Genomic DNA, 20,723 nt, shown 5'->3' with positions numbered 1-20,723 from the left:
ATTAGGGAGCCGCCATCTTGTCATTTGCCTCAGGCAGCAAAATGTATTCAACAGGCTCTGAAGTTTGTTTTGTAAGCAAATGCCTGTACCGTTTTCAAACCTCCAGTGCAAAATTTTACTCTGCCCCTCTCTGCAGATGTGAAGGGGAAATGAAACTCCCCTAATGGGCAGAGGTGTGTGTGTTCATGTCTTAAGAGGTAAAGTTCACGTTCCTCATTTCAAGAGAGAGACAGAGGAAGTGACATACAAATACAGTGGTAACTCGGGTTACAGATGCTTCATGTTACAGGCTCCGCTAACCCAGAAATAGTACCTCAGGTTAAGAACTTTGCTTCAGGATGAGAACAGAAATCGCGCAGCAGCAGCTGGAGGCCCCATTAGCTAAAGTGGTACCTCAGCTTAAGAACAGTTTCGGGTTAAGAACAGACCTCCAGAACGAATTAAGTTCTTAACCTGAGGTACCACTGTACTCTCCAGATTTTTCTGGGTTAGATCCAGACTTTGCCCCCTGCAAACGGAAGGTTATTTTTTTCCATCTACAGATGGCATTTGATTCTACCTAATGGAAAAGGAGGCAGCTTTTTCCAATTCTCTCACAGTCCACAGTCCCTGAACTCTCCAGTGCAGTTTTTTGGAGAGTGGGGATGGGGGAGATATCAGCAAAACTCCCGGGGGGGGGGGGGAATTCTTCACCTAAGGCAGCTTCTCTGTGACTGCATGTGCCAAATTTAACCTCTTTATAGAATCACAGAATTGTAGAGCTGGAAGAGACCGCGAGAGTCAATTTAGTCCAGGAACCTGTTGCCCAACGTGGGGCTCAAACCCACAACCTTGAGATTAAGAGTCTCATTCTCTACCGACTATGCTATCCCAGCTTTGCCCTTAAGTAAAAAGTCTTTGGAGGCACCAGAGTTGTTGTTTTTTACCAAAAGCCTCTATTTGTTTGTGCATAGTTGCATGTACGTAGATAAACATGAACCCGATGAAAAATCTTGTTTCTCAGACATCTATTATTGTTATTTTCTAGATTGTCTGACTTCCCGAACATGCCTTAAACTGGCTGGCATGTTGGTAAGCGGCGTTAGATTTCAAGAATTCTCAAATGGCGCGCGTGAGTCGGGCGAAGTTCAGTGCTGCTGAGTCTCATTGACTTCCAGTGGAGAGGCGTAATAAGTATTCCACCAAACGTTGAAAGTGCTTAACATTGGGACATGCCCATTTTTTGTTTTAATTAGGGTGGGATTCACAAAACAGAAAATGCAAAGCGTGAACTGAATGGTGGGATGTGTGTTGTTCTTTAATGCCCTCTGGGTGCCTGTGCAAAGAAAGCTAACCTGCCTCCATCTATCTGATCTCGTGTTGTCTCGCTTGTCTTGCTACAGGAAGGCCTTGTTAATGTAGGCTGGATGGACTGTGCCACCCAGGGTGAGCTTTGTGATAATTTGGATATCTCAACTAGCACTACCGCATTCTTTCCGCCCGGAGCCACTTTAACTAATAAAGAGAGAGGAGGTGTTTTGGTATGAGTCGCTTTACGATTGCTTTGCATATCCGTGCGGTGAGGTGGCGGCGGTGGTGAAGGGAAAAGTATCGCCCGCCCCCCCCCCCCAAAAAAAGAGAAGTTGATTTATATTTTAATTCCTCATATGTCGCTGGCCCCCAGAAGAGAAATTGAATTATGTGTCTTAGAAAACATCCACGCTTTATCTGTATCTCTAGATGCTTGATTGTACTTTCTCTGTATTCTGTTATCACCGAAACATTTTGATGCTGTCCTGAAAGCACCAGAATTCACCCTACGCACCTGCATGCTTACACGTTTACACTTAATATAGACAGCTGCTGATACTGGAGGAGGCAGTTTGTTCATTTGTTTCCTTAATTTATGTGCCACCTTCTTCCTTCGTGGAACCCAAGCTGGTTCCCAGGAGGCCACCCATCCAGGCACCTGTGGGTCCCCAGGTGTTGTTGGACTACAACTCCCATCATCCCTGAGCTCTGGCCTTGCTATCTAGGGCTGATGGGAGTTGTAGTTCAACAACATCTGGGGACCCACAGGTTGAGAAAGGCTGGACTAGACCCAGACATGCTTGTTTTCAGAAAAGTGGTGGCCTTGTGTGTCTTCAGACCATCCCCTGAGCCATAGCTGTCTGCCATATAGAACACCAGCTAAGGTTACTGCTGTTGCCTGCAATACAAGTTGTACTGTTGTCTCTTGTTATAAGGCAAGACTCTTTTTGTGTGTGAGAGAGTGTGCTGTGATCTTCTCATGCTTGTATTTTTATTAAAAAACGAACCTAAAAAAGGAAGGGCATGATCTAAGCCAGGGGTCTGCAACCTTTAAGACAAAAAGAGCCACTTGGACCCGTTTCCGAAGGAAAAAAAACTGGGAGCCGCAAAACCATTGTGACATTTAAAACAAGTATATCTCCAGAGCTGCGATCTGACAGCGGGTGGGAAGGTGACGTCGGGATGGTGCGTGACTAACGCACGCACCGCCCCCATGCGACGTCACAGCCAGTACAGCGCCCGCCACAGTGGGGAGTGTCGGGGCGCACAATGCGCCTCCTCCCCTCGCTAGTATCTGCCCAGGAGCCGCGGCAAAGGTGTAAAAGAGCCACATGCGGCTCCGGAGCCGCGGGTTGCAGACCCCTGATCTAAGCAGAGGGTCACACTGATTTTAACAAGGAAAGCAAACCAATTCTGAAATCCGATCGGAACCAGTCAGAATTAAGCACTGACTGGGTCGTGCCCAAAGCAAACAACCACTTGGTTCCTTACAGGGAAAGAATATTGCATGCTTTGTTAAATATTCCAAACATCCCAAAGAGAACTGAGGAAGCAGTATATTTCAGGGTTAGGTGCGAACTCCATCATAAATTGATGCTGCTTCGAGGGTAGTAGACGTGTTACAAACACTAGACATAGTTTCTGCAGTGGTACATTTTCAGGACCGTTGGTATGGTGCTTTTGAGTTTAAGATGCTTGGAGGCTCACAGCCGTAGAGTGAGTCTTGTTCTGCTTTTGGGTTCAAAGTTGGACAACTCCAGGCTGTGACGCGAGACTGCTCCAGGTCACCAAAAGGAGCTCTGAATAAGCAAGAAGGCTCTGAATAACCCAAGTTAACTCATAAAGCGAATGGAAAAAGACACCTTCCTCTTCTAGGAGCCAGCAACAGGCATCTTCCAGGGGACATCTTGAGCATAGCTGATTTCTCTGCCTGTCAAGTACTGAAACCTTTTGAAGGTGCAGATAAGGAGGAACATGTAGCTGGCAGCAGTTCTGCTGTTTCTAGACTTCCCTCCTACCCAGGGTCATTTCAGGCAGTGCACGAGATGCTTTAAGGGATAGGAGAGTGACGGAAATAGACTGGACTCGATGAGGATATAATCTTCCTGCTCCTTGTCTGTGCACTCCTTCCGTCTTTTTAAGCCGTCCTCCAAAGCCATTCACGGTAGCACAGAGATAAGCTTCTGGAATTCTGTTATTTATTTCATTTATTGATCACTTCCCCGTGAAGCCCCCTGAAGTGATGTACAATATAACGACATATATGAAGCAGTTTATATACAGCTAAAACAACTGCACAGATAAAACATTCCTTTGAAAAACAATCAGAAATAGAGAAACAGTTTAGAGCAGCAAACAGTGCCTACATGAATGGAATCAGTTCAAATCCCAGTTCCAATTGGGGGAAAGATTTCAGAAGGCTTGTGGAAAGAGGAATCTCTTTTGCAGTCACCAAAAAGATGACAGTGAAGACGCTTGTTTGATGTGCAGTGGGAGGGAGTTCCAAAGGGTAGGTGCCACTACACTAAAGGGCTGATTCTAACATCAGGCAAAACAGAGCTCCTGGTAGGATGGTTTATGCAGGATTCCCTCTCCTGCAGAATGCGCTGGTCTGTTGGGTATGTAGGGGATAAAGCAGTGTATTATAAATATAACACAAGAAAGGATAAAACTCACATGGAGATTTCCCTGTCTCTCTAGTTCCTGAACACTTTGGACACAAGAGAGATATATTTGGAAGTCATGCAGCACCTTCCAGATTTTCAAATGATCTCAGCATCTTCATTACAGGTAAAGAGTGTTCTCATCTTGACTGCATTTGGGTGTCATGCTGAACCTTGGTTCAGAACAGGAGAAGGGAAACCATAGTCCTCCAAATATAGCTGCAAGAGACTGGTAACTCGCAACTGCTGCCTCCCACATTGTTTTTGCTGCATTAGCAGCACCAAAGTGACCTGTAATGGGAATTGGGGTTGCTTGTGCGTAAACTGCAAACTGCTCCAAGCTGGTTGTATAGCTAAACCTTTCCCTGGTTTGACAGCCCTTACAACGTGACTGTCTTAGTCACTGGCAGAATCCGTCAGTGGGTGTTTCCTAAACTTCCTCCAACATAAAAATTCCTTGACTCCAAGTCTCCTCCTAGATTCTCTGCGCGGAAGCCTTCTGCGCAGCGTGGGCGTGCCAAGCGGAGGTCCTGTGCTCTCTCCGCTGATTTCACTGGAAGAGTCTTGGAGCCTCCCCTCCGCAGTACTCTCAGCCTCCCCTTTCCTTCCCCAGCGGAAGCTCTCTCTCTCTCCTTGCTAGTTCCCTCCCCTGCATCATTGGAGCGTCTTACCTCTCCTCTTGCCTCTGATGGCAGTTCCCTGACATGACCTCTCCGGGGCATAAGCGTGGGCAGTGGGTGTGGAGGTGCTGGGCTGTCCAGAGTACAAGACACACACCCACACACCCTGGCCTCACTGATGTGGTCCAAAAGAAAGCAGAGCAATACGTTTGGCACCAGCTTGGCTGCAGGAGCTACCAGAAGGAAGTGTGCAAGGTGCCATCCAACCATATTAGGGACTCCACTCTGGATTTGTGTAGGGTTTACTCCTCAGCCTTTTCTTCTGCCAAATATGTCCCACAAGGCACAGTGTGTGTGTGTGTGTGTGTGTGTGTGTGTGTGTACACATATATATTATATTTTAGTTTCTGATTTCACCACAATCTTGCCATGAGTGTCTTCTGGGATATAACACAGAGTTCTTTAGCAAAACGTCAGTGTTGTTTTGTGCCATCCCAAGTACAGTCGTACCTCGTAAGTCGGAACGCCTTGTGAGACAAACATTTTGGCTCCCAAACGCTGCAAACCCAGAAGTGATTGTCCCAGTTTGCAAACGTTCTTTGGAACCCGAACATCCGTTGCGGCTTTTGCAGCTTCTGATTGGCTACAGGAAGCTCCTGCAGCCAATCGGAAGCCATGGCTTGGTTCCTGGACATTTTGGAAGTCTGTTTGACTTCCGGAACGGATTCCGTTCCGAGGTACAACTGCATTCTGAAGTTCAGCAACTTGAATTGGGGCAAAATCAAAGAATCCATTTGATCCCTCTCTCTTTTCTTGCTTGATTTTGACTAAAATCTGCAGTTCTGTAGAGCTTTGAGCAAGCCAGTTTCTTATTCTTCTAACAGATGGATGGATTTGTCTTTACCTCTTAATTTCTTTTTCTCCTCCCTTTTTAAGGATCACCTTGCCCATCACCGATGGCTGATCTTCTTTCAGTTTGGTGAGACTGGCAAGTCAGATGACCATGACCTTAAAAAACTAAGTTATCTCCTTAAAGCAGAAAATATTCAGGTGAGATAAGGAGAACCTGTAAAATGGATGGACATGGGTGGGGTGGAGCAGGGGACTTGCCTCAAAAGAATATTATTAGGCTCAATATCTTCCCCCCAACCTGCAGAGCTACATATTCTCCTTTCACTTGAGACCTCATCCTTCTGGCTAGGCCATTGTTGGGACACTTGTGGCATTACAGATGTTGGAATGCAGATGTTGGAATACAACAGTGCTGGCTGGTGCTGATGGGAGTCTGGAGCCCAGCAACCTCTGGAGGGCCACAAATATCACATCACTGACCTAACCCACGTTGCTATATTTTTGTTTCAATGGGAAAAAATAGACAGACTTAATAGCATTCATGAATCCCTTAAATGCAATGCAAGAAGTGTGTATTTGTGATATTTAATGGATAAATTATCCTAGGGTCGTAACAAACAAATGGCTTTTCATTTCACAGGTTGGCAAGTTTGACTGCCTTTCTGCCCCAAACGTTTGTAATGATCTGTACGTTTATCAGCCGTGCGTTGTAGTCTTTAAAGGAAGGGGAATAAACGACTATGAAATTCACCACGGTAAGCGACTCTTGCGTAGAAAAGTTATAGGATGTAACAATATTCTGGTGCCTGTAAATGCATCTTCCTTAGGGAGTTGCTACAAGTTTCAAACATCTGCATCTAAGTCGCATACACACACATGAAAAACAAAATAAAAAAATTCCTTCCAGTAGCACCTGAAGTGTATCTGAAGAAGTGTGCATGCACACGAAAGCTCATACCAAGAACTAACTTAGTTGGCCTTTTAGGTGCTACTGGAAGGAATTTTTTTATTTTGACTATGGCAGACCAACACGGCTACCTATCTGTAACATGAAAAGCAGTACCAGGTGGCTGTGTCAGCAGAGGAATGGGAGCGGGGGGGGATGACCCCCCACACACACCAGTCATTTTTAAACTCCCAAGCACTCCTTCGTCCCAACCCTTCCCCCCCACCCAAAACAGCTTGGAAAGTGACATTTTGAGGCAGGGAAACCACTCAAAATCCTAACTTCCCAAGGCTCCCTTTATTTTATTTATTTTATTTTAGTAATGTAGAGTTTGTTATGTAATGTCTGCCCCTTAGATACGCTTTTAGTCTGAAGGATGCTTGCTTACACAGTGGAACCTCAGTTACCAAACACCTCCGTTATTGTACTGTTCGGCTCCTGAAGGCCCAAAACCCGGAAGTAAATGCTTCCGTTTTTGAACGTTTTTCGGAACCCAAATGTGTGACGCGGTTTCTGCTGAGTGCAAGAAGTTCTTGCAACCAATGGCAAGCCGCGCCTCAGTTTTCGAACATTTCGGAAGGTGAACGGGCTTCCGGAATGGATTTCGTTTGCAAACCGATGTACCACTATACAACTCTGATCAGTTTCTAACAAATTACCTTGCTTTGCCCTGTGTTATGCTGTTGGGAGTTTTGCTCTTTCATTTTTCCAGAGCTAGAATTTTGATTGGGGTTTTTGGCCAGTTATTTTTATTGGTTTTCCATAGTTCAAAACAAAACAAAACAAAAATTATGACCAAATTGATACAAATTAATACAAATGTTATATAAGTTTTAAAGCTGACTTCCCACCCCCGATGTTTCCTCTATTTTCCTCCCACCTTTGCTGCTAGAATTTTGATACTTGCTAGCTTCACGTTTTTAACATTGCTTTGTGATTTGTAGTCTGTTTTTATACACTGCTTGGGTGTTCTTTAAATGCAGAGTGGCTCACGAATTCGTAAATAAATCCTCCTCTGCCTTTCACAAAGAGCGCTGATTTCTATTGTGATCATCCTTGTGAATTTCTGAAGTATGAGTGATTAATATCTGACATGGCTGACTGCCACTTAAACATACCAAGCCTCATTTGGGAGGGGAAGGATCTTGTAAAACTCCGTCAGCCCTTTGGGTTGAATCCCAGCAAAGTCATCCTACTGAAATCCGTGGTGAGTTCAATGGGTCTAAGTCAAAGGATGACTTAGTTGGATGCAACAACCCTATTGCCTATTAAACTGGACTGAAAAATAAATACATTTTTTGGTTCTTTCCCTCCCCTTATTTTCCATTCTACTTTAGCAAATGTTGTTGTTGTTTAGTCGTTTAGTCGTGTCCGACTCTTCGTGACCCCATGGACCAGAGCACGCCAGGCACTTCTGTCCTCCACTGCCTCCCGCAGTTTGATCAAACTCATGCTAGTAGCTTCAAGAACACCATCCAACCATCTCATTCTCTGTCGTCCCCTTCTCCTTGTGCCCTCCATCTTTCCCAACATCAGGGTCTTTTCCAGGGAGTCCTCTCTTCTCATGAGGTGGCCAAAGTATTGGAGCCTCAGCTTCACGATCTGTCCTTCCAGTGAGCACTCAGGGCTGATTTCCTTCAGAATGGAGAGGTTTGATCTTCTTGCAGTCCATGGGACTCTCAAGAGTCTCCTCCAGCACCATAATTCAAAAGCATCAATTCTTCGGCGATCAGCCTTATTTATGGTCCAGCTCTCACTTCCATACATCACTACTGGGAAAACCATGGCTTTTACTATACGGACCTTTGTTGGCAAGGTGATGTCTCTTTAGCAAATAATAGGGAGCTAATCCTCACGAATGCTTTGTTTTCTTTTTCTTTTGAAGGAAAGAAGATTCTGTACGACATAGTGGCTTTTGCCAAGGAAAGCGTGAATTCCCATGTCGTCACTCTCGGGCCTCAGAATTTTCCTGGCAAGGAGAAGGAACCATGGCTTGTTGACTTCTTTGCACCTGTAACTATTGCAGCACCTCGTTGTCCCATAGAGATTTAGGCTGTGTTGCATCCAAAACTATTTGGCTGTGAATGGAACAAAAGGACTTCACCCTCCTTCTTTCCTTGCCTTGCAATCTCCAGTGCACCTTCAGAATTTGTTCCAAAGGGTTGGGGGACGTTCTGGAGCAGATTTGGTGGGGGGGGGAATGGGCTGAGGGGAGAGAGACGGAGAAGTCCTGTTGCTTGAATGGAAGTCCATCCTCACAATGTAGCGGTTCCATCTCTTTAGAAAAACTCAATGGAAAGAGCTCACAACCTCTTCGGGAAATTCCAAACTGCTCACGTTATTAGGAAGGCCATGTTGGCATTTACCCTACATCTGTCTGCAGCATAAGCTTGTGAACAGTTGTCATTCGTCATATCATTTTAGTCAGAAAATGGTTTATCATTTGTTTTGGGGAGAAGATAATATATAGCTCTCCTACCAGGGTTGTGGGGAGAATCTCGGAAGTACAGAAACCACCCAGCCCCCCAATCTGCTGGGCTCACACCGGCAAGGCAGAAGGTGGGCTGTTGGTGTTTCTCCGTGGGGTTTTCATCTTCTTTTGTGGGCTGGTGTGTTTCCCACCCAAACTTTTCCTCCTATTGGTCCCAGTAGGAAGGGAAATCGCTATGTCATCTCCAGGGTTGGTATACTTCCCCTTACCCCTGTTTTTGGATCCAGGCCCTAGCACACACCCCTTTTGACAATACCACTATCAGCTCACCAGCTGAGTGGCAAGGGACTGGAGGTGTCTGCCCTCACAGTGGGGGAGATTAGCAAGGGCAAACCCCTTTTGGTGCCTCTCTTGCTTCCTTCTCTGGGGATGAAGAGGGAGATCCCAGGACACCCTTCTGGGAGCCATAGGAAATGTTCTATCAGTGTCTAATTTCTGAGAGTAAGAAATAATTTACTGTATTTGGTGAGAAATTTGTATTTGGTGGTTGTTGTTTTTCCTCTCTCTCTCTCTTCAGTGGTGCCCCCCTTGCCGAGCTTTGCTGCCGGAACTGAGGAAAGCATCAAAGCAACTCTATGGTCAACTGAAATTTGGCACACTAGACTGTACAGTTCATGAAGGGATTTGCAACATGGTAAACTGCAAATTTAAATATTTTCCCCACATAAACATAGCTTTGTTCCGGTTTTGAAAAGTGATAGCCCAATTGTTTTGCAGTCAAAGTGATGAAAATTAATTGGACCGCAATTCATACAAAATCCCCACTGTGTGCGCCAGCTTATGGCACCTGTAAGTCACGTTAACTTTTTTTGTAAGCCTCTTTAACTCCTGCATACTTTTCAGCTCTCACAGACATGAAACTCCATGAACTTGGGAGACTTGCAAATAAAAGTTCATAGAATAGGAAGAAGGCATGGAATTTGAGCTGACTTAGAAGACTGGCAAGACACTGTTTAAAGAGACACAAAAAGAACTAGATTTTCAGACACCATTGTATGGAAAGCCTACCAGAAACCTGACTTATTTTTAAAGTAAAGGCCTGAGTTTTGAGATCTAAAAAGCTGAGAGGATTCCTTCCTTGCATCATATTATATTTCACCTCTTTATACCTATAAAAAAATGAGTGCAAGGCACTTTAGAAGAATTAAAAACTATAGGATGCTATCCAACTAAGTTTTGCTCGGATCAGAATAATTGAAATTAATGGGCCTAAAATTAGTCCTGCCTATTAATTTCAGTGGACCTACTCTGAGTATGACTAACATTAGATACAGCCCATTATCACTGTATTACAGGAAACAGAAATCTGTACAACTTTTAACTTAAAAACACTAGCCAGCATCCCTCTCATTGTTATGCTGCACAGGCCTTCTCTATACCACAGAGGTTTGTGGGGTTTTTTGCAATTATTGGAGTAATGGAGGTTTCCTTTGAAGGGCAGATCCACACAATACATTTAAAGCGCATTGAACACACATGGCTTCCATCAAAAAATCCTGTGAACTGTAGTTTGTTAAGGGAGCTGTGTATTGGAGCTATGGTTCTCAAAATTCTTTCCAGCGGGTGGGAAGTCATGAAAGCCTGAAATGTGCCTTTGATGTGCTTTGTATGTAGGCTATGGATCTGCCCTCAGGTTTCAGCCCTGAGAACTTCACCTGCCCAGGTACTGAATGAAAAGGCAGAAATCAGTTGAGGCTTAAAAGGGGATCTCTCCCTATGATTTCTGAATATGTTTTCATCTTGATCTTTTGCAGCACAACATTAGAGCTTACCCAACAACGGTGGTATTCAACCAGTCTCACACTCACGAATACGAGGGGCATCACTCTTCTGAGCAGATCCTGGAGTTTATTGAGGTAATTGTTGAATTTTGTGAATTTTCTGTTGCTTCACTAAAAGTTGTCGTTTGGTGTTTGAGTTCCTGAATGGAAGGTTGAAGGAAACCTACCATACTGACCATAGCAGATAGCTCGAAGAAGGTTTCAACCCTGTATGTGGCAGCTGTGAAAAAGGGAGCCAGTGTGATGTAGTGGTTAAAAGCGGTAGTCTCGTAATCTAGTGAACCGGGTTCGCTTCCCCGCTCCTCCACATGCAGCTGCTGGGTGACCTTGGGCTAGTCACACTTCTCTGAAGTCTCTCAGCCCCACTCATCTCACAGAGTGTTTGTTTTGGGGGAGGAAGGGAAAGGAGAATGTTAGCCGCTTTGAGATTCCTTCGGGTAGTGATAAAGCGGGATATCAAATCCAAACTCTTATTCTTCTTCAAATTACATGCTAGGGAACATCAGGAAAGGAATTGGAAAGAAAACTTTGGAATACTGTGTACAGTTCTGGCTGTCTTACTTCAGAAAGGATATTGTAGAGTTGAAAAAGATTCTTTCCAGAAGCTGGGTCACGTAACCTCAGTCAACTTGTTCATATCCCATGAATTTGTAAGCCATTCTCGGTATCTGATTTGTTTTCCCAGTGCTTGCCTTCAGCCAAGGGTGGGGAACCTTTTTTTCCCTGTCCAAGAGCTTTGGGGAGGGTACATGCCAGTGACGGACAGGGTCAAAAAGTAGTTGGACCTGAAACCAAAAGTAGAGTTCTTCATCAGCGGGTCAAACGCTGGGTTTCATCAATTTAAAATTCTCAACTCAGTTAAAACAGATGGCAGTTACAGAAATACGGCAATCGTGTGTGTGTGTGTGTGTACTATAAACAAATTGCATATGACTGTACACAACTTGAGCTGTTCCTTCTATAAATTCTGAGAGCAGACGAAGTGAGCCTTCCTCCTTTCTGTTTCTTAGGATCTCATGAACCCGTCAGTAGTTTCTCTCACACCCGAGACCTTCAGTGAGTTGGTGAAGAAAAAGAAGGCTAAAGAAATCTGGATGGTTGATTTCTATGCTCCGTGGTGTGGTCCTTGCCAAGCCTTAATGCCTGAATGGAAGAGGATGGCCAGGGTAAAACCAAGCAATCAGTTCTTTTCAGTGCCCAGTGTCAATCATGCTCATCTGATCACTAAATGCTTAGTTCCTTGTTCATTTTCATTTTGAGATATTGAGACACACATACCCCTAGCATGCACACCAAAGATCAGCACAGGATGTTTATTTTAAAAGTGGAGGGGTCTTTTATTGCACCAAGTTTTGCAAATTTAATTGAATAATTGTTTCTCTGTTTCAGTTGCTGAATGGACTGGTTTCAGTTGGTAGTGTGGACTGCCAAAAATATTTCTCCCTTTGTCATCAAGAAAACATTCAAGGTTATCCTGAAATAAGACTTTTCCCACAAAAATCAGCTTCATCTTATCAGTACTAGTGAGTAATGCAAGTGGCTTGGATTTGTTCTTAAATACTTACTGAAAACCATGCATATTATGTGACTTACTAGTGCTATGGATCTGATAATCAGACTAGACTAAATCAGGAGTTCCCTCAGTACCACAATCTGACAATTAAATATCATTCTCCCCCCTCCCCTTTTTAAGGTTTAATCTATTAGAAAGTACAAGTTAAAACCTAGAGAGGTGTATTTTTTATTATCATAAGGTGTTCTTTACTTATTTATTTAAAATTGACTTTTTACTCACCCGATTTTATATTTTTTTATTTATAGCCAGAATTGTTAAATTTTCAATTACATTTAATAATTTACCATTACATTTTACCCGTTATTGATACAAATGTTAGATTTCCTCCAAAAGTATGTATGAATTAATATTATCTTGCATTCCAGTTATTCCAATAAGTCACAGAAGTATTGCCACCCTTTCTAGCTTGCCTGACGCTAAGGATACTTGTTCATCTGACCCTTAAAGCAATATCCCAAATTCATAGAACCCATTTTTTAACGTAGATGTTTCCAAGTATTTCCAGTTCCATGCTATAAACATGTAGGCTGCAGTTAAAAGATGGGTAACCATTTCTTGATCTCCTGGGGCAATTGCGTCTTCAGTTTACCCAAATAATATATGTGTTCAGGAGTATTTAGACCCGCCCCTAATTAACCGTAGTTCTCTATACAGTGGTGCCCCGCAAGACGAATGCCTCGCAAGACAGAAAACTCGCTAGACGAAAGAGTTTTCCGTTTTGGAGGTGCTTTGCAAAACAAATTTCCTATGGGCTTGCTTCGCAAGACGACAATGTCTTGCGAGTTCCTGCTGATTTTTTCCCTTCCCCCCACTTTTTCTAAGCCGCTAAGCTGCTTATCAGCTGATCCGATCAGCAGATAAGCCGCTAAAAGCCGCTAATAGCGCTAATCCGCTAATCCTTCAATGGGCTTGCTTCGCAAGACAAAAAAACCGCTAGACGAAGAGAATCACAGAACGGATTCTTTTCGTCTTGCGAGGCACCACTGTACAGTCTTACCTTGGAAGTCGAACAGAAACTGTTCCGGAAGTCCGTTTGACTTCAAAAATGTTCAGAAACCAAAGTGTGGCTTTTGATTGGCTGCAGGAAGCTCCTACAGCCAATTGGAAGCCACGGAAGCCCCATTGGATGTTTGGGTTCCAAAGAACGTTCGCAAACCGAAACAATCACTTCCAGGTTTGCGGCGTTCGGGAGCCAAAACATCTGAATACCAAGGTGTTCGGGATCCAAGGTGCGACTGTATAGTCAATGGGCTCATTTGCTAATTGATATCCTATCATCTTTATTTTTTCTAATATTGGTGTGTCACCCAGCAGGGTTTTGAGTGTTTTAAAGCTGTTTTGTTTTGGTTACAGTATGTCATATCCTGCCAACGGAATTATTCCTGTGGAGGAAAACATGCGCAAAATCTCATGCCAAATTTGAAATGGAATTCATTGTTGTGCTATGACATATGTTCCACCTGAGGAAGCATTTCACCTTGCCATATAGCAGGATCTCCCCCCCCCCCCGCCTCTTCCTCCTCTGCCTATGCGCTGTCCTGGGGGTTCCTCTGACCCAGAGTCTATTTGCAGGGGGTGGGAAACGGGGTGGGAAACGGCATCATGCAAGTGGAAGTCCTTGCACGAGGCTTCCCCTGGCAGTGCTCATGAGATGAATCCTGCCCTGTGTGGGGAAATCTGTCGGCTGAAATAGACAATCCAGTGCCCAGCTAAATATCATGATCTTTGGGTGGGCGCTGTGTGAACCCAGTGAACAGAAAGTGCTCTACAGAGGTGTTGCCTCTTTCTGCCCATTTTGATATTTTTTTTTGCTTTTATACTTCTGTTTTTAACAGTAGCTACAACGGCTGGAACAGGGATGCCCATTCACTGAGAAGATGGGCGCTAGGGTGAGTGCTTGCCTCAAAACGTTATTCACAGTGTACTTTTTCCGGGGGGTGGGGGTGGGACTGACTCACATAGAATAATTGATGGAGGGGGCTGTAGGGCCATGCAGGTGAGCCCCACCATCTATGCTGTTACACTGACTGCCTCACTTTCGGATTGTGTTGAAGGCTGTAGGCATGAAGCCTCCCCCCCCATGTTCTTCAGACCTTTGCAGTCCTATTTTTGGACACCAGGGGAGAACCTATTCAATAGGTCTTCCTCCACTCAGGTGTTGATGCCAACAGTGAATAGAAGGCACAAACAGGACATTTCCTGGTGACAGGCCGCTAGTTTTGGGAGGAGTAGTTTGTGTGACTCTGGAATCCCAAGTTCCTTGTTTTCTTTTTCCCTTTTCAAAGGTATTTACCTCGGGTGTCCCTGGATCTGACACCCCAGAGCTTCACCGACAAAGTTCTGAACGGGAAAGAGCATTGGGTAGTCGACTTTTATGCTCCCTGGTGTGGCCCTTGCCAAAATTTTGCTCCGGAATTTGAGATCCTAGCTAAGGTAAACAGCCTGCTCTCCCTGCAATGGCAAGTCACTGTCGGTTCAGTGCTCTCCTTTTCCTCCCGAGCTATTTTCGATGCATCATGTCCATGGTGGCCCCTGCCCACATGCCTAGGGTTGCCATATTACCCAAAGAGAAAATCTGGGCAAAGTTGTTGAGCTTTTTTCTTCCTCTTGGATTCGCATTTTCTGAATGATTCGCCAAAAATCTGCCCACACACAAAATGGCTGCCTGATTCCTAGACGTATCTGGGAAAACTTGGTTGTATGGCAGCCCTACACATGCCCAGTGAGGCCTTCTGTGTCACCTGAAGGGATTTCTCCCTCCACTGAAATTAAGCCTTGAGAGGAACATTCTACTGCAGCCCATAGAAGAAGTTGTGTGTGCATGGTCTCCAGTTTGTGCATGGGTTCGTGGGCCCCAAAACCTTGACAGCCCCCGCCTTGTGGATTTCACATCCACTTATTCAGAGCATCTCACTAGTGAAACTAGTTGCCAATCGTGGAAGCAGATGTGAGTGGGGACCTCCTTTTTTTTAATAATAGGTTTTAACTCCTGTCTCCTCCTCCTCAATTTTTAAGGCTGTTAAAGGGAAAGTGAAAGCTGGGAAGGTTGACTGCCAGGCTTACGCGCAGACGTGTCAATCTGCTGGCATCAGAGCCTATCCAACAGTGAAGTTTTATCCTTACCAAGGAGCAAAGGTAAAGGCACAGAAATCTCCATCGTGTCAACTGTGAGGCGGGGAGGGGTGCAGTTCTGTTGTGGAGCACATGCTATGCACGCAAGAAGGGGTGTATTTGGGGAGTCATTTTGGACTCACAGCTGTCCATGGAGGTGCAGGTCAATTTTGTGTCCTGGGCGACTGTCTATCAGCTCGATCTGGTACGCCGGCTGAGACCTTACCTCTGTGTTTGTTTTTGTTTCATTTTAAGAAAAATGCATTTGGGGAGCACATAGACAGCCATGATGCAAAAGCCATAGCCGAACTCCTGATGGAGAAAGTAGAGGATATTAAGAAAAAGAGGAAAAAATCTTCCAGAAACAAGGTAATTTCCCCCCCCCCCCCAAGTTGAATTTGACACAGATATTTTAATATCTTTCTCCTCTGGCTATTTGTGTTCATGGGTTGCACCCAACGGTGGATTTGTTGCGATTGGTTTTGATCATGCTACGCAGGGGCACCTGATTTAAAAAAAAAAGTCTCCTACCCACTGTGACCCTCTGTGCCACCTCCCCAAAAGATGATCCTGAGAACTAAGGAGACTATCTGGAACAGTATGTGGGATATGGGATGAAGGGGACAATAGGTGGGGAGGGGGAAATCAGTGGCTGTCAGTTGCCTCTGCCTTATCAGAGTGAAAACACAAAGCTACTGTCAGAGACAACCTCTGAAATTTGGTGCGCAGCAGCTATACCACCCCTTCTCTTGCATTTGTGTTTGCCGGGACAGAAGCATTTCAAATGCTTCTAAGGTTCCGCTGCTATTGACAAGAGATGTTTTGATGCTGAATGACTATGTGCTGTGGTAGCCAATTAGCTAAATTGCAATATCGGTCTACCACAGGGTACAGTCATACCTCGGAAGTCAAACGGAATCCGTTCTGGAAGTCCATTCGACTTCCAAAACATTTGGGAACCAAGGCGCAGCTTCCGATTGGCTTCCTGGAGCCAATCGGAAGCTACGGAAGCCACAACGGACGTTCGAGTACCAAAGAATATTTGCAACACTCACTTCTGGGTTTGCAGTGTTCTGGAGCCAAAACGTTTGTCTCCCAAGGTGTTCGAATTCTGAGGTACGACTGTATTTGGTAGCTGACTCCTCCCTTCCATGGTTGGTAGTATAGTATCACCCACAACATCTTGAGGAAAGGTGGAATCAGTGTCATGGTATTGAATCCAAAGGAGTAAAACTAATTTGGTGATACCCGTACTGGTGGGTTCTTTTACTTTATGGCTGTACAGTGGTACCTCTTGTTACGGATTTAATTTGTTTCGAGGTGCCATGTGCACCCCAAAAAACCCGTAATTAGAAGCGCCGCTTCTGCACACATGTGCAGCGCGATAGAGTGCTTCTGCGCATGCGCGAGCAGCGAAACCTGGACGTATACACTTCCGGGTTTGCTGCAGCCATAACCCGAAGATTCCATAACCTGGAGGTTATGCAACATGAGGTACCACTGTACAAAGTTCAGACCTTCTTCAAGAAAATATATTAAACATCTTGCTTATATGGCACTGCATGGCAGTGGAGGCAAATTATTCTAATATTCCCAAGACCATCCTTTATGACAGCCTCTCCCAAGCTGGTGCTCTCTAGATTTTGTTGGGCTATGACTCTCAGCCTGCACAGCTGGTGGTCAGGGATGATAGGAATTGCAGTCCAAAACTCTTGGGTTGGCGAAACCTGTTTCACGCAAACATGAAAGGAACATTTGTCCGTAGTTTACTGCATCATTTTTATCTATTTTCCTCCCTCTCTTTGCTCCTTACCAACAATCAGGATGAACTCTGAGCCACAGAATGAATTCAGACTGAAGCAGTGACAATGGAAGTATTAGATCATGCCTCCTCGGAGAGGAAAAAGGAGAACATCAGGCTTCGTGGACACAGCTTTTCTCTCCTCGAATGCTGCAAGAATGTTACGGAGCTTCCCAAGTGCTCATTTGGAACAGGGGAAGAGACACTTGTTCCATTCCATGAGTGATATGCTCACTGGGAGCTTTTCTTTTCTGGTTTTGGACTTGAGACTTGATCAGTAGTGGAGGAACTGTAGGTTTCCCCCCTGCCCCTTCTCCCATTCAATCCTCCCAACCTTTGTCTACAAAACAGTCTTTTCTTGTGCTGAAAAAGAACACTATAATTTCCACTTGTGGAACTGAAGGTATATAGACTACTCAGCAGCACAGAAACACTAAAACAGCTGTCTCTCTCTTTTCTTCCCGTGGGAAGAAAAATTGTGGTCTGAACAACTATTTTACCTCTGGTTATTGTAGTTAGTGAGCTTTATCCACAATTCACTGGGTGTTAACAAAGGAGTTGGAAGAAGTCCGTTCTTCTTAGGCCACCTACATTCTAGAATGTTCCGCGTTACGTCCCGGTTTCTAAGCCGTTTTGAAGAGCGCTCAAACAGTCGTAAGCAAGCACGATCGCTTCAGTGCTTGGCAGTCAAAGGGTGGAAGGGGCCTTGTCTGCGTTGGCTCCCCGCCAGTTGCGTGTGCTAAGCTGTCATGCGCAGGTTTTGACTTTGGAAACACCCTGCAAATGCTCAGAAGAGCAATGCGCTGCTGTTTGTATTTTGTGACGTACAGGCAACTGTAACCAGAAGGTGGCAGTGCGTGCACAAGATTGCTTGCTATGGACTGCAGCAGCTGAGAGCCGACCCAAGCAAGACTTTCTTCATTGGCCACCTTAATGGGGTAGGAGAGCTGAAAATAACGCCAATATATGTCACACCGGGCAACCAATGCCCTTTGGTTTCAGATAGTACATGGGCAGATGAGTCTCAAAAGCCCGAGACACAAATTTTCACGGCCCTCTAGCAGCTATGGTGGCTTATTTACAAGAAGTGACGTACCGTACTTTTCCGTGTTTAAGACTATGGGGTTTTTAAATTAAAAAATCATGTTCAGAATTAGGGGTTGTCTTATACATGGGTAGTGCATTGTGGGGCAGTGAGATTGGTTGCTGCCGTGAGTTGAAGATTGTTATTGGTGGCTGCTGCAAGGGCTGTTGTTGATTGGCTGTTGCTGCGGCAATTGGGCGGGTGATTAGCTGCTTCTTTCGGTGATGAAAAAAGGCTCAACCACTCTGCCCCCCCCAAAAAAAAGCTCAACAACTGTTGGCAATCCTCCCCCAATAAAGCTCAACAATTTCAGGGAACCCTCCCCCCATTTTCTTAATTTTGAGTCCCCAAAAATAGTGTTATACACGGAAAGGTAGGGTGTTTAGCGTTAACTCTGGAAGTACACACTTGAGTCTGACCAAACTAAACTTCCTGATGTATATTTTGCTCTAATAGGCTCAGTTTGGACAGAATCAAATCTACACTCCCAGAGTTGACGCTCAATACTTTACTTCTGGTAAATGAGCTTTTTTCCCCCCTCCCCTCCAGCTTTTCTACCCCACTACCTAAGTTGATTTCAGTCGGACTCACTTCCTAGTAAACATGATTATAAAATGCAGGCGAAGCTTCTCTCACATCCAAGCAGATAAGGCGCTGAGTTGCACCGTCGTGATTTTCCACAGAATTAAAAGTACAATTTTTATTTTTATTTGAGTTTGTGTCACAGGAAATGTTGTTTGATTTTAAAGCGGGGCACTCGAGTCACTGTTGGAGGCATAAGAAGAAACTGCTGGATGAAGTCAGAGAGCCCAGCTAGTTTAGCATCCTATTCTCACAGTGACCAACCAGATACTGCTGCTGCAGTTTCTAGCAACCGGCGTCATCTGTTTGGATGCCAGCCTGCTCCCAGCCCTTTAAACAGAGTTGGAAAATGTATCTACTGGCTTTCTTCTTCTTTTTTCTATTTTCAGTATTCCAAGTGCCTTCTGAACATTGTTCTGCTCAGTGATGAAAGTGCCAAAGCAAATTACAGACTGGCAGAAGTTTTCACAGCGCATTTGATGGTTGTGCCTGTGAAAAGTTTGGGACATGAAAAATGTGCTAGTCTTCTAGGTTTTCTCACTAGATTGTCCATATGAGATTGGCGTGGGGGGGGGGCCTTGAGGCAGTCACCTTAATAAGAAACAAATACATTGGAGTGGATCCAGAATTACCTTTCTGTTTACGGAAAGGACGGAGAGCCATGCAGTTCCAGGGAATGTGCCAACCCTCCAGTGCAAACCAAGGATGGGCTAGGGCGAGATACGGCAGATTCTGGGGAAAATAGTGCTCTTTTCTCCTCTAGAGGGAGCACTTATGAGCAGACATTCGCTCCTATTTCATTGATTTCAATGGGCCTACTCCTGAGTATGACTTCATTATATATAATCTCTAGGAGTCAACCTAATGTAGCACGCACACACACACACACACACACACACACACACACACACACACCAATGTTGGCGCTTGCCAAAGTCTTATATTGTTTTTCTGTATTAGTACAGGGTGAGTCTTTTAAGAACATGTGCACTCTGTATCCATGGGGCCTCTTTTAAAGGACTCACCCTATATCTGTACTGTACTGCCCCCAATTTTTATTTGAACATCTCATGCTGAGAATTTGGAATAATAACCTTCCTCTCCCTAAAGTCCAGGCATCTTGAAGATTGTTTTGGGGTTTTTTTAAGGTAGATATACTTTGCAACCGCTCACTTTTATGAGTGGCTACAATTCTTTCCTGTGTGTATGTAAGAATTATTCTGCACCTGTGGAGAACAGGTTTTATTTTTCAGCAGGAAGACACTTCCATAAACCACGATTATTTGGTGAAGCCTGCATGTTCAAGTGCCCAGAGTAATTAGCTCAGCTATGAATACATTTCTGTTACTGAATCACCAGCTGTTTCTCCCCCTCTAAAGCTAAGAACATCAGAATTATAATTTAGTAACACAGGGAGTTACTAAACCTTCTGGTTCTTCCCGTTAGCAGATTCAAGAACACTGGAGTGGATAGGATCGGAACACAGTATTCCTTTTGAAAATATCACAGCTGTAGATGCTGCTGTGTCAGTTTCAACTGCAATCTAATTACGTCTTGAACTTTTATACTACAGTAATAAATGGTTTCATCCAGTACACTGTCCTCCTCTTCAGCTTTCATGTTGTGGTTCGGGGTTCAAGACCTTTAAATTGCGTTTTCCTAATCTCTAAATAAACTCTAAACAAGCAACTAGCATCCAAAGAAAGGCAAACCAGTGTTAAATGATGTCTACATTAGATTCCCATTCAATATTTTCTTTTTAGTTTCCCTAGCTGAAGAGACAAGTCACTTTCAAATGGAACAGTCGTCTCAACTGGACCAGAACCATATTCGTTTATAATAGCTCCTTAGTCAACATGGGAATGTGCAAGAAGGAGAAATAATAATAAATGCTCTACTGTTATGCTCAGCCAACTTCTCCAGATA

At 44.5% G+C, this 20,723-nt stretch overlaps 1 protein-coding gene across 2 annotated transcripts in view; it reads left to right on the top strand.

Moving 5' to 3' along the window:
- DNAJC10 (DnaJ heat shock protein family (Hsp40) member C10) overlaps positions 1-20,392 on the top strand; it is a 31,219-nt gene extending 10,827 nt beyond the window's left edge. For both annotated transcript variants that reach the window (XM_082200874.1, XM_082200875.1), the window contains exons 9-23: positions 1,028-1,071; positions 1,383-1,520; positions 3,991-4,080; positions 5,510-5,623; positions 6,066-6,180; positions 8,257-8,384; positions 9,380-9,496; positions 10,617-10,718; positions 11,654-11,809; positions 12,033-12,166; positions 14,055-14,108; positions 14,505-14,652; positions 15,235-15,354; positions 15,586-15,699; positions 17,154-20,392. In XM_082200874.1, coding sequence (XP_082057000.1) covers positions 1,028-1,071; positions 1,383-1,520; positions 3,991-4,080; positions 5,510-5,623; positions 6,066-6,180; positions 8,257-8,384; positions 9,380-9,496; positions 10,617-10,718; positions 11,654-11,809; positions 12,033-12,166; positions 14,055-14,108; positions 14,505-14,652; positions 15,235-15,354; positions 15,586-15,699; positions 17,154-17,165 — 1,586 coding nt within the window. In that variant the 3' untranslated portion in view covers positions 17,166-20,392. The remainder of the gene's footprint in view (positions 1-1,027; positions 1,072-1,382; positions 1,521-3,990; positions 4,081-5,509; positions 5,624-6,065; positions 6,181-8,256; positions 8,385-9,379; positions 9,497-10,616; positions 10,719-11,653; positions 11,810-12,032; positions 12,167-14,054; positions 14,109-14,504; positions 14,653-15,234; positions 15,355-15,585; positions 15,700-17,153) is intronic.
- The last annotated feature ends 331 nt before the right edge of the window (positions 20,393-20,723 follow it).

The sequence above is a fragment of the Podarcis vaucheri genome (genome assembly GCF_965113315.1).
Source record: "Podarcis vaucheri genome assembly, chromosome: 1".
NCBI lineage: Eukaryota > Metazoa > Chordata > Lepidosauria > Squamata > Lacertidae > Podarcis > Podarcis vaucheri.
This window is presented reverse-complemented; position numbering and strand designations above follow the sequence as displayed.